This window comes from Halichondria panicea, chromosome 8 (assembly GCF_963675165.1).
Source record: "Halichondria panicea chromosome 8, odHalPani1.1, whole genome shotgun sequence".
Classification (NCBI taxonomy): Eukaryota; Metazoa; Porifera; class Demospongiae; order Suberitida; family Halichondriidae; genus Halichondria; species Halichondria panicea.
This window is the reverse complement of record NC_087384.1, coordinates 5,400,535-5,427,201: the sequence shown is the minus strand read 5'-3', so window position 1 is coordinate 5,427,201 and position 26,667 is coordinate 5,400,535. Positions and strand designations below refer to the sequence as shown.

At 40.4% G+C, this 26,667-nt stretch overlaps 3 protein-coding genes across 6 annotated transcripts in view; all 3 read left to right on the top strand.

Annotated features, from left to right (window-relative positions):
• LOC135340245 (uncharacterized) overlaps nucleotides 1–26,667 on the top strand; it is a 34,256-nt gene that overhangs the window by 408 nt on the left and 7,181 nt on the right. The window contains exons 2-14 of one of the 3 annotated variants that reach the window (XM_064536568.1): nucleotides 23–85; nucleotides 162–224; nucleotides 280–924; nucleotides 2,008–2,094; nucleotides 3,050–3,342; nucleotides 3,494–3,651; nucleotides 3,951–4,082; nucleotides 4,139–4,249; nucleotides 4,300–4,524; nucleotides 4,578–4,688; nucleotides 4,760–4,879; nucleotides 5,199–5,328; nucleotides 6,675–6,986. In XM_064536568.1, the coding sequence (XP_064392638.1) occupies nucleotides 23–85; nucleotides 162–224; nucleotides 280–924; nucleotides 2,008–2,094; nucleotides 3,050–3,342; nucleotides 3,494–3,651; nucleotides 3,951–4,082; nucleotides 4,139–4,249; nucleotides 4,300–4,524; nucleotides 4,578–4,688; nucleotides 4,760–4,879; nucleotides 5,199–5,328; nucleotides 6,675–6,890 (2,354 nt within the window). In that variant the 3' untranslated portion in view covers nucleotides 6,891–6,986. Of the gene's footprint in view, nucleotides 1–22; nucleotides 86–161; nucleotides 225–279; nucleotides 925–2,007; nucleotides 2,095–3,049; nucleotides 3,343–3,493; nucleotides 3,652–3,950; nucleotides 4,083–4,138; nucleotides 4,250–4,299; nucleotides 4,525–4,577; nucleotides 4,689–4,759; nucleotides 4,880–5,198; nucleotides 5,329–6,674; nucleotides 6,987–26,667 lie in introns of those variants that run through there. The other 2 variants (XM_064536569.1, XR_010396270.1) reach the window with 2 other exon arrangements.
• Nucleotides 7,299–9,059, top strand: LOC135340247 (uncharacterized). Its single transcript, XM_064536571.1, has 3 exons — nucleotides 7,299–7,648; nucleotides 8,561–8,637; nucleotides 8,873–9,059. Exons 1-3 carry the CDS (start codon nucleotides 7,595–7,597, stop codon nucleotides 9,042–9,044), a joined length of 303 nt encoding a protein of 100 aa, XP_064392641.1. The 5' UTR covers nucleotides 7,299–7,594; the 3' UTR covers nucleotides 9,045–9,059.
• LOC135340244 (uncharacterized) lies at nucleotides 10,357–25,761 on the top strand. Of its 2 annotated transcripts, none has more exons than XM_064536567.1 (14): nucleotides 10,357–10,510; nucleotides 10,575–10,622; nucleotides 10,717–11,013; nucleotides 11,085–11,123; nucleotides 11,178–11,762; nucleotides 14,551–14,631; nucleotides 14,997–15,244; nucleotides 15,349–15,420; nucleotides 15,680–15,919; nucleotides 15,983–16,348; nucleotides 19,707–21,227; nucleotides 21,333–21,517; nucleotides 24,717–24,888; nucleotides 25,208–25,761. In XM_064536567.1, the coding sequence occupies exons 1-14, from the start codon at nucleotides 10,501–10,503 to the stop codon at nucleotides 25,439–25,441; spliced, it is 4,098 nt and encodes a 1,365-aa protein (XP_064392637.1). In that variant the 5' UTR covers nucleotides 10,357–10,500; the 3' UTR covers nucleotides 25,442–25,761. The 2 variants fall into 2 exon arrangements, with proteins under 2 accessions (XP_064392637.1, XP_064392635.1); XM_064536565.1 differs by having other exon boundaries at nucleotides 14,997–15,289.

Sequence of the window (26,667 nt, the reverse complement as noted above, 5' to 3'; positions counted from 1 at the left end):
TTCATCATTTCTTGTGTTCCAGTCATCCAAACACAAGCCAGTGGGCCGAATAAAGAAGATGCTGTGTCCTTGTCACCTGCACCAGGTTAAATCTAGTAGCTCAATATAATTATGAATTATTATCAAGCAATTTATATTAATTTTTTGTTTCTGTTATATAGATAGAAAATCACCTCTGACAGGGCCACCAATTCGTGACCCAGTTGAACCGAATTTGGCGATAGGTAATCTTTTAACGTACTTTTGGTATGGTAATCAATTTACATTTCATTTCATTAGGCATTACAATTGCTGACCACATAAACGAATTTGATAGGAGGTTCAGGGATCTACGACAGATAGCTCTCGAGGAGATAACTGAGAAACGAATACCTGTGACTGATTTCCGCCGAACACTCATGAATTTGCCAAGCCCTATCACAAGTGAAAACAAAGATTTTATCTTATCAAACTATTCCTTGTTTGAAGAAGCTAAGTCGATCGAAAGCATCTTTGTGCATCTCAATTTCTACTTGAGCTTTATTGATTTCAGTCTTCTTGAGCATATCATAGAGCAATTTGGTAGTGATAGTCTGAAACGAGACATGAGCAGCTACGCTGAAGACATGAGACAGTTCAGAATGAAAACCCCTGTTAGAGATACACTTAACTATCTTCCGAGAAATTCAGATCCTCCTGCTGGTTACTCTCATCTAAAAGCAAAATTTGCTTGTGATGTTCATACTACAACTCTCGAGGAAGTAGACACATTCAGGAAGAGTCTTGCCAAAACGTGTTTGCTCTCCCCGCTAGCCCTTTCTTTGTTTGACCTCCAGGAAAGCTCACTACTGGTTACATGGCTAGTGCCTACTGCTGTAGGAGCAATGATCAGTGACCAGGTGCAGAAGGGGGTTCTCAAGCTATCACTCGAAAGAGAATGTACAGGTTAGTCATTTAGCACCTATAATTAGAGCTGGAGCTGGAGCTTCTCTTAAACCATATCAAAAGATGGTTGAGGAGGCCACTGAACCTGAGGACATGGCCACAATCGATATGCGCATGCGAGGTATATATACCGTAGTGTGTGTGTGTGTGTGTGTGTGTAGACTGCTGTACAGGATTAATGAAGTGCAAGTAGGAGTTTCTACAGACCCATTTCTATAGGCTTCTATAGTCATGGACTTAATGCAAAATAATGCTTCGTTGTTTTGCTTACTTTAGGCCACTCCAAATGAGACTGTAGTTTCCCGTCAGAGACTCTAGTAAATTATATGGTGTGAGCAGTATTATCATTATCACCCACAAAAATGTAACCATACACACATACAACCACAAACAGTAAACAAAGAACAAGAAAAAAAGTAATTTCAATGGATATTTAGAAAAATAATGCGGTAGCTAAAGCAGGAAGTGCGAGTTGGACGGGAAACTACAGTCTCATTTGGAGTGGCCTTATACTTAGAATGCCATTGCAGCCTTTTTTCTTTGAAGAGAAGAGTCCGTAGCAAAAAAACATGTTCATCGAGTGTTGCTTGCTAGTGGCTGGTCAACGAAAGCGTGGATGCTGGTGTAGGCATACAGTAGGTGTCATTAGCGTCCATAAAACGATAGAAGCTTTCAGTGCAGCTCTGCACTAGAACACTAGCTATTGGTAGCTGCAAGAGTGAGAAGAGAGCTCTGCTTAGTCTCGCAAGCCAGCCGTTACAATGTGGTCCGCGAGACTAGACTAGCCGGCTCTGCTGCTGTCATTAATTTAGACTTGAACTTTTGGCATCGATCATTTTTAACAACAATCATGGTCGATCATTACCACCCACTCTTTGAGTTTCCCTGATTCTGGATTTTGCCCTGCATGCATTAATGCAAAAATGTTCATCATGATAAATTATAATGTGTGTATAATGTGTGTCACATAAAGCTATGTTATATAGCTTTGGCACCTCCACCGATACATCAGCACCTGCAGTGCTTTCATTAATAATAGTATCATATGCCGAGTTCATTATTAATTTTTCTCCGGTACTATAGGTCGATCAATTCAGACAGGGCCAGACACAGTACATAGACTCCGGCTCTCTAAAGTATTGTCACCTCGATTATCGGTCATTTCGTTTGGTACGGATTGCTAGCTTAATTGATCTTTATTGCATGCACAAACTGAAATGCAACTACTCGCTATTCCGTATACTGGTCAGTTCCTACTGCCCGAAACTAGGCTTTTAATTTTAATACGGCCGTTTTTAGTGGGGTTTGCAGATAAAATTTAAATAGAGAGCATAATGATCATAATGATTCATTATCGTTAGATTCGAAGTAAGGTCGCTTTTTAGCTGCGGCTATTTTCTGAAATGCAGCGACCTCGCTATTTTGCCTAAGGGTGACCGGATTAACGAAAGTCCAATTTTATCTGCCAAACCATACCCAAAACCTCATATATCTGACCGTAATATGCAATATTAAAAGCCTATATAGTTTGGGGTAGCCAGAGCTAACCAGTACGGAATAGTGAGTGGCCGCATTCAGGGCGAGTTTTGTCCAGTACAGTTCAAGCTATCCAAATGAAATGACCGTTGTATCGAGGTGACCGTACTTCATGCATAGAGCCGGATTAGCGAGAGTTATTAACGGGGTCAAACTTTTGATTTTAGGGTAGATCTACACTAGACTCTCACTATTCCAGCTCTCTGAAGTACGGCCACCTCGATAATACTGGCCATTTCGTTTGGTACGGATTGCTAGCTAGATGTTTACTGCACAAAACTCGCCCTGAAATGCAGCCACTCGCTATTCCATATATACTGGCCATGGCCGCGCGCACAGTACTGGGTTGGCCCAACTAGGTTTTTTTATTTTACACGTTTATTACGGCCGGTTATGATGTTTTGGGTGTAGTTTGACAGATTACACTTTAATAGAGAGAACCGCAAAATTAGTCATTAGATTCGAGTATAGGGTCGTTTTTTTAGCCACGGCTATTTTCTGAAATGCGCTATTTCGGCCAAGCTGCACTGTCCCAAGCAGTTTAAAATTGGGATAAATGACTTTTTTTATTATAATTATTCACATGCAGAGAAGCCACATATGAAGTCAAGGCCCTTACTGAAGGATCTGCTGAAAGAACTCGACTCTATCGTTACATGGCAGCTGCTTATGATTAACTTGGGAGTGGAAAAGTTTGAAAACGATAAGATAGAGAAGAATATTCCAAATGATATTGAGCAACAAAAGCAAGCGGCTTTTGATAAATGGTTGAGGAATAAGCCTGATGCTTGCTGGAAGGATGTCATCGATGCTCTGTATGAAATGGAGGAGATCACTCTAGCTAGTAGTCTTGCTAAGAAGTACTACTGGATAGATCCAAGGGTACATTTATATGCACAATTGTCATTATAACTGCTTCATGCATAATTATATACAATTCATGCACTTTATTGCTGTGTAGAATTTTTACATAATTATACTGTCATGCGTGTGATAAGTCTATCCTAAAAAAATGTTCGTTACGTGTATATAGGTATCCGTGAATAATAGCTTCTCAAGTGCTGCTTCTTCAAATGCTCGCATCACTGCCAAGAAAATTGATATGCAATGCCAACAATATCTTCCTCCACTTACACGTGGACTAGAATACTACGTCCTTGAAGATAAATCAGTACAACCAATTACTGAAAGGTATTATCATTATGAATCCTATACTCTATTATACATAATACATAATACATGTGATGTAATGTGTGATGAGGACTAGGTGTTATGATTATGGTGTACAGCATGCATCTCAGGGTGTTATACAGGATTTTGAAATAGAGAGGGGAAATAAGAAAATTAACTTGCTAAAAAAAAGGTCAACCGTTATTTCAATACCCTATTAGTATGTAAAATTGCCGCTATGGACCCCAACCAGTACCTGAATGCAAACCCTGCAACTATACCACCCCTCCCACCCCTCACATGCAAACACACACATGCAGTTCAGCAGCAGCGAGGATAGGTAATTTGTCACGCCTCTTACAGACTACACGTCCCAACAGCTTGGCAGATTTCTTTAAAAGCATCGAAAACAGTAGCAGTAAAGGTGACTTCAAGGTTGGACTTGAAGCAAGGTAACATATATATAGCAAACGTAAATGCCATTGTAATCTGATCCAAATAAACACAGATTTGGGCACTTGTACTGGAAAATAAATCCAGAAAAGGCACTTTCTGCTAGCTTAACTCACCGAGAGTGGATAAGATCCAAGTTGCTAAGAAAAACGGCTTTCAACACCCAGTAAGATGCAAAAACATTGCATTTTGACTTTTTTTGCTTGTCTTACCCAGAGTGACAGAAGCTGATATTGGGCGACTGTTTGCTGGGAGGGAGCTGCTCGATAAAGAAATGGTCACCAGAATGACCTTGAAGTTCGTAGTGGAGGGTAAAGATGAAGGAATCTACTCAGCTGTCATCGCTGTGTATGAAGGTGGTGATGTGTTTTATCTGGATGCTGTGTACAGAAAGCAAGCGTTTGAGAATCGAGCAAAATTAAATATTGGTTTACCAGGACAGTAAGTATTATCAGATTGGTATTTATTTTCAATCAGTCATTTTTTCTCTTCAGCAAGTATGACTTCAGGATATCTGAATGTACCGAATGCATCTTGCTGGCTGAGCACCAAAAGAGTAAACCGTATCAGATAGCCCGTACCATTACTAATTCTCTGTGCAGACTGTGAGTTACCTATACGTGTACATGTATAGAACATGCATAATTATGTTGGTCTTGTGATAACCCTTGTACAGTCCCGATAGAAGACTTCACGTCATTCTTCGTGGATCATCTCCAAACAATGAGAGCTCTTGGAAAGTCCAGTACATTCGTCAGCGAGTGCAAAGGCAATATAAATGGAAGCCAGAAAAAAAGTACGTGTAAAGTTCACATAATTTATTGGAGGTACTCCATAATTAATTAATACCATATAGCGCGATTTTCGAGGGGCTTAATTTTCGCTGTTTTCGTGGGTTAGCAGTGAGTCCTACATGAAAATTTATTCCACGCAAATTGTTCTTCAATTAGATATCAATTAAGGCGTGGCTTTCAGTAAGTAGCCAGTCAACCCACGAAATTTCAAAATATTGAAATTCAAAATCAACAAAATACTTTTAGAGGTCAATCCACGAAATTTAAGTGCCTCAAAAAGTTGCACTATATACGGTAGTATACCTTTCTTTCAAAATGTAGGTGGATTTTGGCCCAGTATGATGTTGACGTCTTTGACTCTGAAAAAAATGTTACTGTGAAGGTTAACTCTGCCCCACTGAATGAAGGAGTGGACATTCCTGAGTTTGACTACTCACGAAAAGAAGTCGAGGTATGTTGAGAATTCCTGTACACCTACTGGAGCAGCTTAATATAGTGCATGCGTGTGTAATTAAAGCACAACCTATAATACGTGCAGTTACATGTATGTATATAATTGATGTGCTTGAAATTAGCGTGTACAGTTAGCGGGAAATGTTCGTGAGGTGCCCATTTTTCGAGGGCTAACAAAAGACACGAAAATTAAAACTCCCACGCACCAGTATTTCACATGCAAAGCTATTGATGGGTGTGGTTTCCTGGGATTGAAATGCGAATATTAGATCCATAAAAATTTTTGCTGAGCGCTCTGGAGCCAAATAACGAAAATTTCCCGCTATACAGTAGATGCACACTGTGTGATATATTAGGCGGTAACCGTATATATACTTGCAGAGGCCACTCTCAAATAGTTTAGTAGCCTCATTTGCCAACATTTAGTAGTGGCTCTGAACTTTGACTTTATCTTTTCTGCACGTGGCAGCCATATTTATGCCTCGGTGCACATGCGCAAGCGAAGTATACAGTAGTGTGTGTCTGTGTCTGTGTCTGTGTCTGTGTAGACTGCTATACATGCATGCATGCAGCTGCTCAAGCATCAATGAGATGCAACTAAGAGTTTCTATAGGCTTCTAGTCATGTTTTCTTGGATTATAATTTGTGGATTTGCAAAATAATGCTTCGTTCTCGAGTTATTCCTAGTCACAGTTTAGCTTACTTCGAATGCCATTGCAGTCTTTTTGGAAGAGTGCGTAGAAAAACTTGTCCATGTAGTGTTACTACTCTACTTAGTAGTTAGCTCTGCACTAGAACGCTAGCTATTGGTATAGCTACAAGAGTGAGAACTGAAGAGAGCTGCAAGGCTCTGCTGATGCAGCCATTAATTTTAGACTAGAACTTTTGGCATCAATTGTTTTTAACAACAATCATGGTCGATCATTATATACCCAGTTTTCTCAGAAAATGTTCATCATGATAAATAATGTGTATATAGGTATTAGTAGCTTTATGTTATGGCACACTGAGGCATCAGCACCCGCGGTGCTTTCATAATACTAGCAGCTATAGCTACATGTAAATAGGTAGCAGCTTGTTAGTGCTTCACAAAGACTTTTTCATGGTAAAGTTCGAGTTTATGCAGGTGAAAATAACTTTTGATGATAAACTAAAGGTTGTTGAATTAGCTGGGGCTAATAAACGCTGCTCTTGAACAATGGCCTCTCTCGAATTGTAGCCTACTCTGCCAGTAAAATGAAATAGCCGCGGCCGCATATACGGTAATAAGTAAATTTCACCACATAACAACTTTATGACAGTACCATAACAGACTGTTACAGTGGCATTACTAATTCTTGGCAGCTTTGGGGTCAGAAGATATTCCCAAAAAATATTGATGACACCCACCCCTCACGAGACAAGTACTACTACATGGAGGGGATCGAGGGAGTACGACTGCCTGGAGGAGAGCTGAGGGAGCCGTGCAATTGGACCACTGAGGAACTGTTGAGAGATTTCGATGAGTTTCTGGGAGATGCATTCAAGATTGCTCACATCCTCAACGGATCTCCTTACTGAACCTTTATAACATGAACTGATTCGTGAATTAATTTCTGCATTGTATATAGTATATGAATAATCACCTATGCTGCATGCCTCTATTTTTTGTTCACACAAAAAGTCATCTTGGTGCGCATGCGCAAGCGAGGTATATACGGTAGCCGAACTCCATCAGACATCAACGTGTGTCGGGTAACACGTTCGTGTAATAAAATTATCTTTATCTACATCTGATTCTGCTGCAACTCAGAAACAGTAATGTTGCAATGATGACGAGGAAAATATATGGATCTGCTGGAACTGAAGCCACTGAGTTTGTACTATGCATGCATTTGGGCAGCAATCTACGAAAAGCATTCTTCAAAGGTGTTAAAGAGCACTTCAAAATTGAAAATGAATATTAATGTTTGTAGAGAGTATAGCTGACGTACTAGATCTAATACATGAATTTTGCAAGCTTTTTGGATTAAACGGTGTTCCAGAATATGCATGGATGTGCATGATGTGGGCGGAGCTTCAGAGACTTTTTGCAACTTAAAATTAGTGAATGTATGCAGTCCTGTGGAAAGTTGAGTCTTGCAAGACAAGTTGGAAGTCGGTAGATCTATATAGGTCAATTATTTTGTTTAAAGCTGTTTTTTTTTTGTTTTGTTTTTTATGAATTATGCCATTGAATATACCTACAGTATATACATGCAGGGAAAGATGAAGGAAAGGTTTCCATGGCTCCAAGATCAAAGCAGCCCAAAATGACCAGTAAAGCTATGGAAACTGTAGTAAGTTAGTGGGAGCAATAATTATTGTGAGTTTGCAACACTCAGTGAAAAATGCGGCTTGGTGCCTATGCAAACCTTCTTGGCCAAGCCAATAGAGGGCATTATAAGCCATAGCTTCAGTTATGGAGATCAACTATAATTATGGTTATTCCTAGTGAACGGACTAGTTTTCGGTATAATTTGCTAAAATTTTACATTAGTGCACGACTAGATTCCCATTTTTTTGACACAGCGTTCCAGTAGAAAAAAATCGGCCTGGAACCAAGGCTGTAGTGCAACACCTATTATGAACAAAAGAACAATTCTTTGCATTTGGTGCTGAGTAGTATATAACCATGCTTGGAATGGCTGACTGGCTGTGCATTTCTCGAAAGCTTGTCAATGAAAAACTGTATAACAAGATGCTCAGTAGAGCATTCACCTTGTGTGACCATAGCAGACACAATAACTTTTTACTGTATTGACCTTGTGGGGAATAATCGTGAATCGAGTAACGATTAGATTAATTGGAAAACAGTGTTTTTGTCACCTTCAAAAAGTTTTTCAACTAGAAGTACGTAGCTTTTTAGCAGTTAAAGCATTTCATGAAAGTGTCTAGTTCTCTCAAACAGTCTTTGTCAGAGAGATTCAGAGAAGATTGTCCTCGTCTCTTATAGATTAGATTGTCCTCGGCTCTTATATTATAGCTCTATATTTATATAGCTATACAAAGATAACCAGCTAACCAGCTAACCAGCTACACAATAATCTGCTAAACCTTTTCTTGACAACTTGCTCACTAACAAATGCATCACTTCCTGGTGGGCGTATCAAATTAGCGTATGCAGGAACTTTCACTCAAAAGTGGGGGTGGGCGTCCGCAATCTCGGTAGAGTACGGTATATGTATATTATATAATCTCCTCTCTCCCAGAACACGCTCAAAGCCGAGTGTGTGGCACTAGTGCAGAGAAATGGTGAACTTGAAGAGAGACTTGCAGAGAGAACAAGGTGATGCGTGTACGCGTTATGAGGATAGGAAAAGGATAGATCGAAGTCAATAGCCTTCAATTCCATGCCATGTGATTACTATAATTGCTGTTACAATAATAGTGGCTGTAAGCCCAGTCACTCATAAGTGGATGAATGAATGCATGGGACCATTATGAATGTGCATTTCCGCTTGATGAAGGAGCTACTGACTATTATAATTTATATCACATTTTGTAACCTATACGACATACAGGGTTATTAATGAGCTCAAGACAAGAACAGATCAGTTGCAGGGCTCAGTCAAGCAACGCCCTGAAGCTGCACACCAATCCACCGGGGCTGGTGACACTAGACACAGGGAAACAGAGGTTCTCAGAGAAAGGAACAATTTTCAGGAGTACATTTCAAAGCTACTGGACCCCTAAACCATGTAGATATCTCATTATATCTCGGTGCACCAGCTAGAAGCAAACGATAGTGTGTTTTTCGTGTATGCATGTCAGTCAGTCAGTCAGTCAGTCAGCTAGTAAAAGTATGCATGTATATGCCTAGGCTACTGTTGCTATGCAAGTGTAACTTCTATAGGCTCTAGCCATGGATTTTGACTCATGGATTTGTATTTCTCGAATTATGACTAGTTTTGCTTACTTTCAAGGCCATTGATTTGCAGTCTCTTTGACTCGTGCGTAACTGCTATTCTTTCTGTATAGCAACATGCACTAGAATAAAAAAAAATGTTGGAGCTGTAGTGCTTGTGTTGACACAGTTGGGCGGAGGTACGACACGAGTACCTCAATTTAGTAATTAGCCTTGTAGTAACGTTGAGCGTGGGCCGATAATTAGACGCCCACTAATCTGAGCGTCCAGGGTTTGGCTATGCCAAACTAAATAATATCTCAATAGTTTGTTTGTTAAAATCAAGTGGGTGTGAAATAGTTCGGTTCAAACAGTATAGTATACATCACTGTTTTTTGTGGACAGAACTCACAATTAGACTAGCAAGCCGTCACTGTTGCAGGCGAATAGTAGACTGGTCAAACTCCGTGTTGAGACTCGTGTAAGGTTTGCCACGATATTTGTGGGAACTAACCGCATGCGGTTACCACAAGATTATTGATAGTGACGTATCACTAGAAAACTCTACGTATCACATGCAGTATACTGACGTCACGAAAACCGCAGCCACTTAGAATCTTATCTGATATGCTGACTGTGCAACATGAGTCTCTACACGGAGTTTGACCAGTCTACTGTTCGCCTGCAACAGTGATGGCTTGCGAGTCTACTCAGAGTGGCTGTAGACATAACCAAGCTACAAGCTGCACTATGCTAATGCCTCTCGCCATGTTTTGCTTTCACTCAAAAATGTTATATATAGAAGAGATAATTGCTTTGTATAATTATAATTTTATGTTAATATTATGTTACGTTATCATTGTTGATCAATATTTTTGAAATTTGAATTCCACACTGTCATTATGGCCTATAATATAGGAGAGGAGCAACAAAAGTCTATGAATGAGTGATGGCTTAATAAATGGTCTTCAAGATGAAGGAAGCAATGCATGCATGCATAGCGCATGTAGCCTCGATCCGTCTCTAATTGAACGCTAGGTCGGCGACCTAGCGTTCAATTAGAGACGGATCGGCCTGGGATCGAGGCTATGCATGCATGTAGATCTAGTAGACAATGTACAGTAGATCTACAGTATTTTGCCATTTCCTGTCAATGAATAATTCCAAGCAAAGGGAGGCGGCTCTAATCAGGTGAGATTTTCATTTGGACACAAAAAAGGAGGAGGACCAGCGTTGGACACTTCAGTTAGTGGCTCTGGTAAATTTTACTTCCGCTTCACCTTGCCAAACACTTACCGGCCAACCATGACTGAAGGTAAGTCTTTAATAGCTTGATCTAGCGAACAGCTCCCTATTTATTTTTTTACCTTCTTTGGCAGCTACAGCCGAAACTATAGATCTTTCAGCAGTGGATAGCAAAACACTTGGTAAGTGAATGAATCACAATGATGAATGGTTTCTATGATATGATTGTCGCTGATACTGTACTGACTGCTCTGTGGCTCTATGCAATATGCATAGGAGAGGATGACATGTTTGACGTAATTGAGGCTCTCTCTCCTGTTGCCGCAAAATGGAAGGCTATTGGAACAGCTCTCAGGATAAAGCGTAACAAGTTGGATGAGTTGGAGAGCACACATAAGGGAGATGTTCAGGATTGTCTAGCCGACACAGTAGCAGAGTATTTACGCTTGGGCTACAACACCAAGAAGTACGGAGAGCCAACATGGCTGAATATAATCAAAGCAGTGGAGCATTCTGCTGGAGGAAATAACAGAGCACATGCTATTAGCATAGCAAAGGATCACCTCATACTATGTGAGATACAATACATGCAGTAGATTTATATGGTCATTTCAATTCATAAACACCTTATATATCTAATTCAGCTGACCCAGAAAGAGAAGACATAAACCTTGCAGATGAAGGTACGTAGTATTTATCTTTATTGCTGGAGCAGTGATTTGAATATAATTATGCAGACAATTCTCACCTTCTTGAAGCATTTTCACAAAAATTGCGAGCACAACTGGAGGTAATCAAATCATTCTCCATTGATTCTATAGAGGATGAGGAACGAAATGTGTCAAATAACAAGAAGGCTTTGTCTGACTTTGTAAAAAACACAATGAAGTCTCGAATCAGGCCCGACAGCATTAGGAAAGTCCTTGCTAAAGTGTATAGCAATGATCTGCTTGTAGACAACAGTGTTTATGAATGGGCTTTGGGAAAAATTGCGTCTGTGGAGAAAATGTCTGAGAAATCTCTCGAAGAGCAAGAAATCCCCACTAAAGAACATATGCCGTCACTCTTTAGTAAAGACATTGTCTATCATGCTTGTCTGTGTAGCCTAGCTACTAGCACTAGTACTATTTCCGACTACAAAGATTTCTTCAACAAAAAGTTTCCTGAGCACTCCCTCGAAGAAGTGTCACTGTCTCGATCACAAGACAGAGAGGATGTCGATCGCTACCTCATCGCTAGACAGGGGAAGGTGTTCTATGTTGCTTTTAGGAGCGAGTCTTTACTCTCAGACTGGATGAAGAAATTCTCCTCTTTTGAGCAAGGTATATATAGTATATCAGGAGCACATGAGGGGATGGAGCGTCTTACTATGCTTATATATAGTATTGCTGGTTCAATATCGTCTATATATACCACATTTCCTTGTTTGTAATGTGCTAAGTGTTCTGCACATGTATACAGAGCACTTAGCACATGATCCTATTATTTTACTACAGTGGTTTTCCTTACCTTTGCAGGCTATACTGCAAGAGCACTGCAACCACAATGTAGTAAATATAGTATTTTGGTTGGCTTCTGTTATGATTGTTAGTAACAAGCCAACAAGATTACTTGCTATGGCCTGCAAAATGCAAACTGTAACTGGTTTTAATTTGGCAATTTCAAAACTGCCAAATTAGTGGACCTAATTGCTGTAGTAGCCTAAGATGTCAAATTAAAAATCGCCAAATTTTAATAGCTCACTCACCAAATAATTATAATAGCCGCTAAATGTTCCAGGTGTCTCATATTTTATCTGACTGAAGTGATGGTAGCTCTGATGGTAGCTCAGCTAACTTGTTGCTTGGTTCATTGTGGCAAAATGATATGAGCTAAAACTTGTATGTATAGCTATAGGGAGCGGAGGGCCTGTATTTACTAGGCTCAAAATTGGAAAGCAGCTTGTTGACCTCAAGCATTTTTTTATAGAAGGAGTGCCATGAAAGTAGAGTAGTAACCCCTTGAGTTGTGTGAAAAGTCTGCAATAGCCAGTATTTTACCCATCATTGATTTTTGTGATGTGTGGGTGTACTAAAATAACACAGACAGGTAATCACTACATTGTGGTTGCAGTGCTCTTGGAGTATAGCCTGCAAAGGTATGGAAAACCACTGTAGATCAAATGTATTATTAGCCACATATATGCATGTGTTGCATGTGTGGCTAATAATGTGGTTGATCTAGTAAATAGTGAATATTCTTAAGTACAATGAATAATGTCAGCATATATAGGCATGATTTGCATATGCGTAGTAAGACGCTCTACCCCCCTGGTATACACATGGTATAATTTTTTAATTATGTGCACAATATAGTATACTGGATTATTAGCGCATGCGCTCGTGGGGTCAATAGCAGAGCTCTATACGCTTATATTCGAGAATGCGCCTTTAATGCAGTCATTTTCGAGCCCCACCCAGTAACCGGATGTCTCTGTGATGAGAGCTGAGTCTGACTAGGCCCTGGCAAATTATTCTCTTTTTTTTCTGTCTTTTGAGCAGTGCCCCAAATTCAGCCTATTATGCTTGTCAAAAGAACCTATTAGTGCCGTTCTTTTTATAGTAGCAAAAAATTATCTCTTACTTGTTGTATTGTACATTTGTAACATAACTGAACATTCAACATAATCTTCTAGATGTAAAAGAGTCATTTAAAAGAGAAAAAACAAATTCAGCAGCAGCAGAGGACCGTCCTATTTGTACCGAATTGACCAAATTCAAAATATTAACCGTATTATGCCTCAATTATGGACCTAATCTATTATGCTCCAAATTATGCCGGCATAATTTGCCAGGGCCTATAGAGCTGACTCGTAAGCTGTAGAAAGTGAGCAAGCAGGCAACCCTAACTGGATCTACTATTATGTTACAATTTATTTTATATATATACAGTTCATTTACATCATTTAGTGCTGTCATATGATCTCCAGCCAATCAACTTGGCTAAAAGGAGTCACATGACCATGGATTAATCCACACTTAAGTGCATGTGCTTTAAGTTATTAATGCCTATTTTTTAACAATTGCATAATACAAGCAGATTGAATGTGTACACCAAAGCAAAGCTGAGTAGGAAATCTGAATGTCATCATATAATACAAGCAGATTTAATATGTACACAAGCAAAGCTGAAAAGTATTAGAAAGTTGAATGTTATGTCTCGACTTGTTTCATGTGTAGTATAGTGTACCGAATTGCTGACTTGACCATAGCATAGGCTCAGCTTGCTTTGAAGACGTACCTAAGCCAGATTCATGTAATCATTTCATCAAAGGTGCTTCAAATATCATAGCGTTCCAAAAGAGCAAACCAGATACTCATTGCCATTTAGTTTACGCACAAATTTTCCCATCCAGTAAGCCAGATCACCTGATGGAGGCATGTCCAGTAGTGGGACTGTTGGTCAGCAGGAGAAATCAGTCGAGAACATGCCCAGTCAGTCCAGATAGCTTTAAATCGTATCTCTTTCTCCTTTGCATCAGTTACTGGATCCTTAAACTTGCTATTACGTCTAGCTAGCTATAGCTATAGCCACCAGCAACTGATTTAAAATGTAGCTGCCACGAGGCTAGAGCTCACGTGACAGCACTAAATCCTTTAGAACACACCTAGCCAAGTCACGTGTTTAATGCAGGTGCACTCAGATGGCCTCGAGGTTAACGTAATGCACGAGGCGGACGGCAGATTAAAACACTTAATCTTGGCTAGGTGTGTTCTAATTTTTATTAAAACATTCATAATGACTAGGAACTTGAAATAAAAGGACCTCATCCATGTCTTACATTCTCTCAGCATGATTAGACAAGGTAACAGCATGCCCAGAGAGTCCTTCCAGATGGATATATCATCAGCTATATAGCTACCATGCCTGTACAAGCTAGCTAGCTCATATAAATAAACAAATTAGCTCTAAATTTTTACAAAATTAATCATCCTTGGCATAATTGGAAAAGCGCTTCAATTCGAGTACAAAAACCTGCAGTTGAGCATGCGCTTAAAATAAAGATACGCTTATAGTCGAGTAAGCGCTAATAATCTAGTTTCTACGGTATTTTCAATATTTACTATACAGGAATTAAGATTGAAAGTGAAAGGATTCCATTGAGATTCTTTGTCCGTCAACTGCATGATGGATATCGTATTGTTTTCACAGGTAAGTACCGATGAATGCTGCATGCATGTTATTGTTTTTTCCCATGTAAAGTCAAACGGTGTGGCCAGATTTTTGTTTGGGGAAAGAGGTTACTTTATTACTACTAATTTTCTTGCCATTATTTGGCACACACACAGCTTCTCAACGTCCTCAAACACATGCAGTGGCACAGTACATGACAACAATAGATGTATAGCCCCCCAAATTAAATTAGCACTGTACACACAATACTATACATATACTTGTATACAGATTCCCAAATTTGATTAGCTACTGGTGTTCTTTAACGTGTGAGAGAAACACTGCATGGACATGCACCACACCAATTTTCTGGATCATTGTATTAATGATAGCAATTATATCAGGATTCACATTTGGGGGACTGCTGGCCAAAGCAGTAGCTGCTAGGATGTGGAGAGAGCCACTCCTCAGTGTGGAAGCCTTGCAAGAAAATGTTGCTTGCATCACACTTGGTGCCCCGATGATCACCCTCTCTGTGGTTACCATTGCAATGGAGGAAACCCCTCAGTTTGGGAGCACTGTCCATTCAATTATGTTGGACTCTGACCCCATCCCCAACTTATGCATGTTTTTGGACCCCCGTTGTGAGGAGGTGGGTTCTGAGGTGTTGCTCCCCAGTCTTTGGAAATCACTGGAGGTATACATGTACGTACATGCTCTAGTTCCTAAACACACAAAGGTCGCACCTTCTTACAGAGTTTCCAAGGACTATTTACCTCTGTTTTAACGCGCAACTTTGGTATCCTCCAGGACAGTGGCAACTACAAGGTTTGGTGCATGTATTTTTGCTAATGTAGTCAGGTAATGGGGGGCAGGGGTGAATCTCCCCTCCCAAATTTGTAGAATAATGACATCATCACATTAGTCCTGTCTATGATGTGCATATACGTAACTATATCTACTATGATGCACTAGCATGTAATAAGGGCGTGTTCAAACATTTTGCGGCGTATTTACCCCCGCCCAAATCTTTAATCCTATAGATAAAACCCTGGTACTGTATATATATATACATAATCATATATAGGGTACCGATTTGGATGCACTGGACGCACTTGCTTCCATTAAGTCTGTACTGGGCAAAGCTATTCCACAGTTACTGGCCCGTCTACCTAAGTTGATAACAATAGGAGATGTGCACTCAGTTTCGATCGATCCTTTAAACGGATTAATGTTCAAGACTCTTGAAAGTCAAGAATTGGCTGCATTACATGAGTTTGCTTCGCTTTCATCCATTGATCAGCTATCATTTGAGATGTTCTCAAAGGTAAAAAAAACTTGTGTAAATTACCTCCATGCATGCATGCAATGTGCTTATTGATCACTTCAGCATGATGCCAAAGTGTACCAGCAAGCTATCTTCAGGAGTTATATCAAGCAACCACCTAGGCCTGGTTCGTCACTCCAGGATCTGAATGTTGTAAAACCATCCATCACATCTGTTGATTTTCGCCGCCACGGTAGGGAGGTTTCCGTGACAGTGAATGGCAACAACCTGTGGTTCTGTTACCACATTCAAGTTGCTCAATATAAGACAAAGGTCTGTGCCAAAGATACCAGTCAGCATTCACTACAGTTTAACTATGATGCTGAAAATGATACAAAGATCGCCATGGATGCTGATCATGTGAAAGTAGCCGTTTCTAGTCATTTCTCCAATCCAGTGAAAGTCATAAAAGTACAAGTCTCACGAAAGGTTTGTTGCATATTTTATACATTTGTGATAAGCATGCAGGCCTGTCTCCATAGTATATATATATACCGTACCCTCGCGAAAATACGCCCACCCTTTTCTACAAGAAGTTTAGGCTTATTAGGGGACTGGGCGTTTAATCGCGAACGGCGAGTTTTTATTCGAATATACGCCCACCCGCGGCCTCAAATCGAGGTTTACACTTGGCTCTATGACAATTCTTTATGTATTTTCATTTTAGTATGAACATTTCATTGACAACTATATAAACTAATGCATGAGTATGATTAAAGCACAAGAGAATGAACATGAAGTAAGTGGACTCTGACTCTATTCGTTGCTTGTCACTTGTGTTGATGTCAGATGTAGCAAAAACTTCCCAAAGGATGGTAGGTCATACTTCTACAGAGCAGCTATCAGGTAATTTGTTTCAGAAAACCAAGGCAAGGTATTAAACCTGCAAAATTGGCCTGTGTGATAACTTTCTTGGACTTTGTGTTTTCTTTTCCCTGCATATACATCTTCAAGGGCAAACAGATCCATATACAGAGAAAGTTATATGTCTGATCTTGGTCCAGCAAGGAGTATAGTCTTACTAGCTACTACCTAAAACTTGCTTTTTCCCTAGTAAACATGTGGCATTTAGCTACTGCGCATGCTCAAACTCTTCATTCTGGGTGGGCTTATAATCGAGTGAAAATACCCTCGTGCAAGAACTTTAATTGAAGCAAAAGAGGGGATGGGCGTTTATTCAAGATGGGCTTATTTTCGCGAGGGTACGGTAACAGCTTCAATGTGCATGCGCATTTAAGGGCCATGCCCATTTTAAAAGAAAATTGCCAAGCCGAGGTTCTACCTGTATCAGTAAAAGTAGGTTCTTTACCAGCACGATGTGCAATTATATAATTTTAGATTAGCTGTATCAACACATCTTTATGCCTTAAGGCATAGCCACACGAGGGATACGGTAAAGCCAACTGTGCATGTGTATGTCTTCCAGCTGGTAACTGCTCAACGGTTGCAATGCGACGAAAACTAACTGGGCTTCTTGTCACCTTCTCTCTTCTCTTGGATTTTTTGTTTCGTTGATTTTCAAACTAAAGCTTCTTTCTCTAGTTATGGCTATATAGTTTGACTCACAGTGAAGGCTGTTGCAGTCTCTTCAGATTCTTTCATATAGCATCATCTGTTCCCACAAACTTTCTATTCAACATGCATCATATGCATGGCTTTGCACTAGAGCGCTTATAACACTGTTTGTTATAGCTACAATTAAGAGTCAGAAAAAAGCTCCAAAGCTGCGATAGCATGCAGCATAGTATCACGAGCAGCCGCCAAAGGGGGAAGGACATCTGGTCAAACCCGCCGCTTTTCCGTGATACTCAGGAATGTGGCATGTGTATGAATATCATTATTATTGTTGTCATAACAAGTCACTATAATTGATTAATGTCAAGTATTGTCAGAACACGTCATATTAAATATTGAACAAACTTAAACTTAGAAAAGCACAGTATTTGAAGTCTGCAAAGAGTACGCATAGTTCCCTCAAGAGCTGCTCCCAGATAAACACGTTTCTACTCTATATACCATTCCCGGCACAACATTCTTTCACAAAATCTTTCACAAAACCTTTACAGTAAGCTTTTGATTGGGTTTGAGCTCTTTATAACCTAGCTTTAAGGCAGTAACACTGTCACAAATAGCAGCAGCTGACGTTTTTGTGCAGAGTAATCTAGCTTCTAGGCTTCTGATTCTGGCAATCTGATTGGTGCGACAGCATTCCGAAACAGGGCCATGGAAAAGCAGCGGGTTCGACTAGATGTCCTCCCCCCTCGCGAGACTACATGCAGCGTGCATGTACACTGCCAGCAGCCCTTGTGAACTTTGACCTCATTACAGATCCACCCCTTTTTTAATTATTCATTATTCATGGACAGGAAATGCAAATACGTAATACATTGCAGATCTATTCTCTGTCATTCATTATCAAGCCATCAGATATTCTGTTTGCTCCTCTTCTATAACTCATTGACAATTGCATAATTACCTCTTCTATAACACTCTAGAGTGAAAGTAAAACATGCATGGCGAGCACACTACCGGTTCTAAGACTGATATAATTATGCCTCAAGGCGTAGGTAAGGATATACTGACTGCATGTTGTGTGTCTGTTCCAGCTGTAACTATAATTATGTGCTCAATGGTTGCAATGCGACGAAAGCCATGCTCCCTTGCATGGATGTGCATTGCCAAACTATATAGGCCACTGAAACTTTGACTTTAGTTTCCTGTTAGGAAATTTTTGAGGACACAAGCTGTCTATTACATTATCCATTACTATGATATAAATTATTTAATTACAAAATTTCGACAAATAAACGTTTAATTTTTAGTCCTTGTTAGCGGCCCATGTGGCTTTTTTGGCATTACGTAATGCAGTACTGTCCAAGGTAGAAAGGTCGATAGGAATAATTGACAAATCCATGATGAGGTGAGCTTACTGAGCATAAGGGAGCTGGACGGGAAACTAAAGTCAAAGTTGCAGTGGCCTAAAGCTTCTTTCTCGAGTTATGGTTAGTTTGACTCACAGTGAAGGCTGTACGTTGTATGCAGTCTCTTCAGAATCTTTTTATAGCATCATCTGTTTACACAAACATTCCATTCAACTCATGGGTTAGCAGCGGTTTGTTAGCCACAAGAGTCAGGAAAGAGCTGGAAAGCTGCATGCTGCATTGCCAGAAGCAGCCTTTGTGAACTCTGGCCTCATTACAGATGATCCATCCCTTTTTTAATTATTCATTGACAGGAAATGCAATCTATCCTAGAAGAGATCATTTATCGCTATATCAGATATAGATTTGTACATGCTTCCAAGCCCGGCTGGCTCTATATAATGACTGCATATGTGTGGGTTCATTGTTATTATAACATAACATTATACTACCAAGGGCGTATAAAAGAAGAGAGGGCATGCAACTCCACTCTATCAGTACACGTAGCTAGCAGAGTTCAAACGTGGGCGGAGGAATGTGTGCATTTGCATAAAGTGCTAAAAATAGAAATTTCTATTTTTAGCATTTCATGCGCTGTCATGCACATTCATCCGCCCACGTTTGAACTCTGCTCATATAGGAGTTGCATGCCCTCTCTTCTTTTATACGCCCTTGATACTACTATACCTCTTATAATTATAACAATATCTGATATTTTTCGAGCGAAGCAAAACATGGCGAGAGGCCTGCACAGCACAGTGCAGCGCAGCTAGCTTGCATCACTCGTTATTATAATAGGGCTCTAATAATAGTCATACCAACCATTAAAGTCAACCTTTGACTGAATTTTCTCGTATATATTATAGGTATTTCGCTTCACTTTTCGACAAGAGCAGCTGGCTAAACTCACTCCCTCGGAGCTGATTGAGACAGCATATTTAAGCACTCTGCTCGAACAACACCCTCATGCCACCAAGCTGAAGATGTTTTCACATCGATTTAACACAGTCAAAAACTTCTTGGAGCAGATAGTTTCTGTTGTTCCGATTGAGAGCATTTTCCATACAATTGTCATATCTGATGATCAAGAGATTATGGCCAGATGTTGTAGCCTTTTGGAGTCTTCTCAGCTCAATCTGCCTCCTTCCCTTCTATTGTCGACAGGTGCTCAAAGTGCTTATTATACTGTCCGAACACTTTCCCCAGGTCAGTCTCCAAAATTTAGTTCAAATGAAGATCACTATCTTTCCTGGAAGCAGGCCGAATCACGTAAAACTGTAACAAAGGAAACAGCTCGTGCACACTACCAGAAGTATGCTAAACAAACCTCTCGAGCTACTGGTGCCACCGCTGTTAATGAAATCATTGACAGGGAGGTTTTCTATGCAACAAACCTCCCTCTCAGGTATCAGGAAAAAATGACCCAAAGTGATGCACATGAAAGGTTGCAAAACATTTTACCGAATCACCCTAATCCTCAGCTATTGTCTAGCATGCTAGCATTGTCTCACAATGCATTAGCGAAAGCTAAAAATTATGAACAGATAAATGCTATCAATGATTTAAAACTCAGTATGATCTACCCGACTTTGGCTTCTCAAGAAAAGTCACCATTAGAAATTCTTGTTGTTAGTCGAAAAAAGCTATCACAACTATCACAGCAATCAATCAGTCTTTCAAGTGGTACACAATTGGAAGAAGATCAACGACAAAAGCTCTCCCAGCTGTACAACTCAAAGATGTTGGATTTAGTGAATGACATTCGCTCTAAGGATCTTAAAATGTGCACATACCTTTTGGGGGCGTTCATGGAAAATCAAATCAAAGTTCCTTTAGTCAAGTCTGAGTTCAACACAGCTAAGGCACTAGGTGCTCTTGTAAATGCTGCTGCTGTTGGTGTATGGGCAATGTTCAGTCTCTCCTTAGGTGACATGAATGCAGTTATTCAATCAATTCCTTCTGGATCTCTTCTGGTGCAAGTCAAGGAGTACATTAGAGGCATCTTTGCTGAGAAGACAACCACTGCCGATCACAACTACGCTGGCAAGCTCCAGTTCTTGATTCAGGGAATGGATAAGACAGTGAGTTGCAACACTCACTACATTAGCTACTCACTCGAGCGTCAACTTATCGAGCTCTGCAAGAAGCTAAACATCAGCGAATCAACCCCCCTCGAAGTCCTTGTACGGGACTGGGACAAGCTATTCAAGGAAGACGTCCTTTCTCTGGTTGTTCCCACACACCGCTCTCTGATAGCCTGCTGGATGAAGTGGGCTCTCATGGTGCACAATCTGAGGGAGGAGCTGGCCAAGTACACGACTGTGGGTGTAGTGGGGCTCGTCAACTCGGGGAAGTCCCTTCTTGTTAGCACCCTCTTCAACATTGAGGTATATACAATTGCATGCATGCATGTCAATTGTTTTTGCTACTTTGCTGCATGTGTGTATTGATTGGCATATGAACTTTTTTTGTTTGTTGCTTCTCTTGTATAGGTCCCCGTAGGTACCACAGCTGTCAAGCGTACCACAATCCCGTTCCTGTACAATCTTGAGGGTGTGATTGATGGAATGGACGTGATCGACTTCCCTGGTGTGGATGACAGAGATGACACTATCCCTGACCTGTGTGAGCTCCTCCTGGCCCTCGCACAAGTGGTCATCTTCGTAGTGGACTACAGGTGCATGTAGTTTAATATTATACTAAGAGAATGTTGAGCATTGAGGGCGAGCGAAGCGAACATAGATATTATGATATTATCCTATGGATACTGAAGATGATCACGAGTCTGTGACAGTTACTATAGGCACGGACGAGTGATAATCATCAGTATCCATGGGATAATGCATTTATTACTTAGCAACCAAAATGCAGGTTGAATCTGTGCATGCACAACATGCGGTTGCTTTGTCAACCAGAAGGATGCGTAGCAACAAAATTCTCCCAGTTGAAGACGAGTTTAGGAGAACTAAAAGACAAAGAAATAAGACTCTAGAATACCAGGAGAGCTTGCAGAAGGCTACTAAAAGATTTTGTAGAGAACAGACAAGAAAACAAAAACAAGAAAAACGTTGACAACCAGCAACCTGTGCAATTTGAATGTAAAACGCTGATGTCAGCACTTATTAAAAAGCAATGAATATATTTATTGCTTCAATCGAGTGACTTCTTTGAGTAAGGCAAAAAGCGCAAGTTTTTTTACTCAATAGAATTATCTGCCACACATAACTGCATATGATCAATGCATGGCAGCACATTCTTTCTTCAGATCTACCATGCAATAGTTCTGTATATTTCAGGATGTATTTTGACTGCTCGTACATGTATTTGCTATATACCGTATACAATGTATATTAAACTACCGTAGAAACTGGATTATTAGCGTATGGGGTCAATAACTAGCAGAGCTCTATACATGCACGTACATTCGAGAATTCGCCTTATAGGGCAGTCATTTGAGTCTGCACTCAGTAACCGGATGTCTCTGTGACAGCTAGCTAGCTAGAAAGTAAGTTACCCTTAGTCTCACGAGCAGCCGTCGAAGTCGAACCCGCCGCTTTTCCGTGATATTCAGGAATGTGATATGTGTATGAATATTATTATTATTGTTGTCATAACAAGTCACTATAATTGATTAATGTCAGAACACGTCATATATTAAATTGAACAAACTTAAAGCAGTATTTTAATAGTCTGCAAAGAGTATTATTCTCGAAGCATCACTACTACAGGACGCATAGTTCCCTCAAGAGCTGCTCCCATGGAGACAAACATGCATGTTTCTAGATCTACCATTCCACAACATTCTTTCAAAACTTTTACAGTAAGCTTTTGATTGGGTTTGAACTCCTTATAACCTAGCTTTATGGCAGCAACACTGTCACAAAAAGCAGCAGCAGTTATGCTTTTTGTGCAGAGTAATCTAGCTAAGTATAGGATATACCACACCTAAGAGGAGGATATGCACCCATATATCCTCCGCTACCGTGGTTACTCCGAGGCGGAGCCGAGGGGTATGTAACCACGGTAGCGGAGGATTTATAGGGTGCATATCCTCCGAGTAGGTGTGGCATATCTGACTTATACCACGTGACCGCAGCACTATAAAAGGACCTCCCCCTTAGCAACAATTCAATCACGATGCAGACTGCAAAAAAGAACAAGACTATGCCGGATTTTGCAGCCGTCAAAGAGCTAGTTGAGCAACATGTTGACTCCTACAGATGCTCAAGAGTTTCCTTGGTCCAAGCGTTGACCATTCGACGTCCCTTACTGGAGTTGCAAGCTCTTCTTGGATAAAATGTATCTAAACCGCACCCATGGACCCATGGAAGCTTAGCCATCTTGTTGGAGCGTGTTTCTGCCGTCGCTTTGAGTCTTAGTACCGTCAAGCATGGCTCTTTTCTCTTTGCTTACTTTCTTGAACAAATGAAAAAACTAAAAAACAACTTGAAAAACTGTGCATGCCTGGGGCTGTATGCTAATATTCTATATATCCTACAGCTGTTGACCAATGAGATCAATTTGTGGTGATGTAAGTGTGGTATAATAATAAATAGGCTTCTGACCTAGCTGCTTATAATTACAGGTTACGTAAAACCATACCCAAAATATTTAAATCTGTAAATCTGACTGAGTTGGTGCGACAACATTCTGAAACAGGTCCATGGAAAAGCGGCGGGTTCGACCAGACGTCCTTCCCCCTTCGACGGCTGCTCGCAATCGAGACTAAGCTATATACCCTATAACTATTACATGGCAGGCTACAAGAGTATATGATAGAGAAGAGAGTATCGAACGTAGGCCTGCTGTATATCAGATGTATGCGGAGAGTAACGTGATTTCCTGTATCTGTCAGAGCTTGGAATTTGCATACAAAATAGATTAAATCGCCCACACTTGGATTGATCAGTGTGCAAATTCCAAGCTTGTGACAGATACAGGAAGTCACGTTGCTCTCTGCATACATCTGATGTACAGCATGCCTATGTTCGATACTCTCTTCTCTATCATATACTCCTGATGGCTATGAGTGCCACAAGCTGTTTATCGGCCCGGTATAGTAGATTCTGGTCAAGGGCCTTTAGACCCGAGTCATTCTATACTACAAGGGCCAATAAACTGCTTGTGGCACAAATTGCCATGTAATGAACTAATTTGTTTCCTTGAAAACCATTTTGTGACACATAGAAACCAGCATAGAACATAGAAACCACTTGCTCCATATACTAGATTAGCCCCTTCAACAGTGGGCCTGGTATTCACTGTTGGTGCGTGGGTGGATAATTTATTTATTATTTATCGTATTTTATCTCATTGAACAATTAAAACAGTTTTATCTTATTGAACGATTGTGATAAAGAACAGAAAAAAGAAAAAGGAAAGGGCTACCTATCTGTACTGTAGACAGAGACAGCTAAGTAAAACCTCAGCTCTGTAGATTTATCCCATTAACTTGAGGCTTGGATCGGATACACACTCAGGCGAAGTCAATCTCATAAGAAATTAGTTAAACATGTGGGTTAAAAATAAATGTGGATAAGTACAGTGGCTGCGACGTAAATAATGTGAGGACTACTTATTGATTTACAAATTAAATAGATTTATCATTGAAAGCACTATCAATTAATACACACTCAAGCAACAAGTCCCACACACACAAACACACTACCGTATACCTCGCTTGCGCATGCGCACTGAGGCATAAGAAATTTTCCACCGCATACGAAAATAACCTGCTATCGGTATACATGCATGTATACTCATTACCTAACAACAGAACTATTGCAACTGCGATTGGCGTGCTGAATGTGTATTAAAGCTGATCCCACAATTTAGATTATAAACGTACGGTGAAAGTCATATAATGCATCTTTCAGGAAAGCACACACCCAGTCAGCCAAGAAGTGGCTTGAGATGCTGGAGGACAAGTCAGTTCCTGTGCTGGTGTGCCTCACTTATGCTGACAAGCTTTACGCTGAGCACATGGGCAAAGATGGCTCCCACCCCGATGCCAGCTATATCAAACAAAGAATCACTAAAGAGTGCTCAGTGAGTTCAGAAGAAGCTAGCTATATATGTGTACCATAATAATTATTATAACACGCATATTGTAGGCAACTTTATAGGTAAGTATATAGGGGGGCTCTAATTAAGGTGCGCTGACTCTTATAATTTATATTGAAGGTAATAAACTGGGAGAGCTGCAGCCCCCAAGCCTCCTATTGCAGAGTATTGTTTTGGTGTTGCACAAAATTGTGTCATGCATGTGAGGGTAAATTGTATTGATAAGCCATAACTCGATTTATATACAGTATACATGCATGACTTTGGTATATAGAGGTGCTCCTCACCCCATGTACATGCACAGATGATCAAGGAGCAGCTCGGTGATGTGCCGTCTCATGAATTGCAGCTGTTCTCATTCAGCCAAGACCGTGACTCTGTCTTGAACACTCCCGAGGGACAAGAGAGGTTGAAGGATGTCGGGATTGCCCCGCCCCAAGCGGTGGGTGACTGGTTGGCTGGTGTGTTTGAGAGCCAACTGGAACAGGACGAAGTGGCCAAGCAACTCAGAGACTACATGTTTGTACACTCAAAGTAGTTAGATAGATAGACAACTTTTTGGACATGCATGCAGTGTGGATTTTTGTGCAGGTCCAAACAAACAATACAATATCATAGGGAGTTTTAGAAGTAGTCAAATCATAGATTAAAGAGGAAGAGGGATTGGAAATGGTGTTGTTGTTGTATATATACTATACGCTTTATCATGTACCAATTATGTGTGCTAGACATAACTGTATAGATAACTGTAGGTGTTATATAGGTATATTTATTATAATAAATAACTGTTTACTGTATAATGGTGTTCTGTAACATATTTTAGTCTGGTACATTTGTCTTTTGATGTGAACTTAAAATTTCTTGAACTATATAGCTTATGCTACGCATTGTATAGTTGTTCTGCAACAGCTAGGTTATGGGCCCAGACTCAGTAGCTTAAAGTTTTGTGATCGTTTGTCGGTTGTGGTGATGGCTGAGTCGAAGTCTACGGTTGTACCGCTTTGTGGATAGAATTATCCTACATGGAATTTGCAATGCCGGATGACACTGATGAAGCACGGACTATATATGGAGCATTGTAGATGGTTCCTGCTGGAGATGCAGGTCAAAACGCGATTGACAAGTTTGCAGGCAGGAAAGATAAAGCTCTTGGTTTGGTCTCGTTGTTGTGCTTGCTGGGGGAACCAGATGACCCGGTTGCAGTATGGAAGAAGCTCGGTCATCAGTTTCAGAAAAAATCATGGGCTAACAAGTTGGAGTTGAGACGCAGGTTGTATTCGTTGAAAGTTGATGAAGGTGGCTCAGTACAGGCACATATCAAAACAATGATGGAGGTTTTTGAAGGACTCTCGGTAGTTGGTGATCCAATTTCAGAGGAAGATCGTGTTGTGCACCTGTTGGCTAGTTTACCAGACTCGTATGGAATGCTAGTCACAGTACTGGAAGCTCATGAACAAGTACCCGAAATGGACTTAGTATAATTGAATGATTGTTGAGTGAAGAGCGAAAGATGAAAGAACATGTCGGAAGTGGTATATAGGTGCCGGAAGAAAGGACAATGCGTTAATAGCTAACCGTGGCACAAGATATCAATCTACAAAGAAAGTGTGTTTTCATTGTGGCAAGCCTGGACATTTTAAACGAAGTTATCCCCTGCTTGGATCCTCGAACCAAGACGGCAAGAAACCTGGTCGAACAGAAAAGGCCAATGATGCGGAGCTGGAGACCGAAAGCTCAGATAGTGAGAACGATGCATTGGTTGCA

What these genes read in the sequence shown, in the direction of transcription:
- LOC135340247 (XM_064536571.1), top strand. Translation starts at nt 7,595, where the DNA reads ATGGCTCCAAGATCAAAGCAGCCCAAAATGACCAGTAAAGCTATGGAA. An exon ending in GTAAAGCTATGGAAACTGTA is followed by an intron (nt 7,649 to 8,560) that starts GTAAGTTAGTGG and finishes CCTCTCTCCCAG; the next exon opens with AACACGCTCAAAGCCGAGTG. An exon ending in AGACTTGCAGAGAGAACAAG is followed by an intron (nt 8,638 to 8,872) that starts GTGATGCGTGTA and finishes TACGACATACAG; the next exon opens with GGTTATTAATGAGCTCAAGA.
- LOC135340244 (XM_064536565.1), top strand. An exon ending in GTCTTTGGAAATCACTGGAG is followed by an intron (nt 15,290 to 15,348) that starts GTATACATGTAC and finishes ACCTTCTTACAG; the next exon opens with AGTTTCCAAGGACTATTTAC. An exon ending in CATTTGAGATGTTCTCAAAG is followed by an intron (nt 15,920 to 15,982) that starts GTAAAAAAAACT and finishes TGATCACTTCAG; the next exon opens with CATGATGCCAAAGTGTACCA.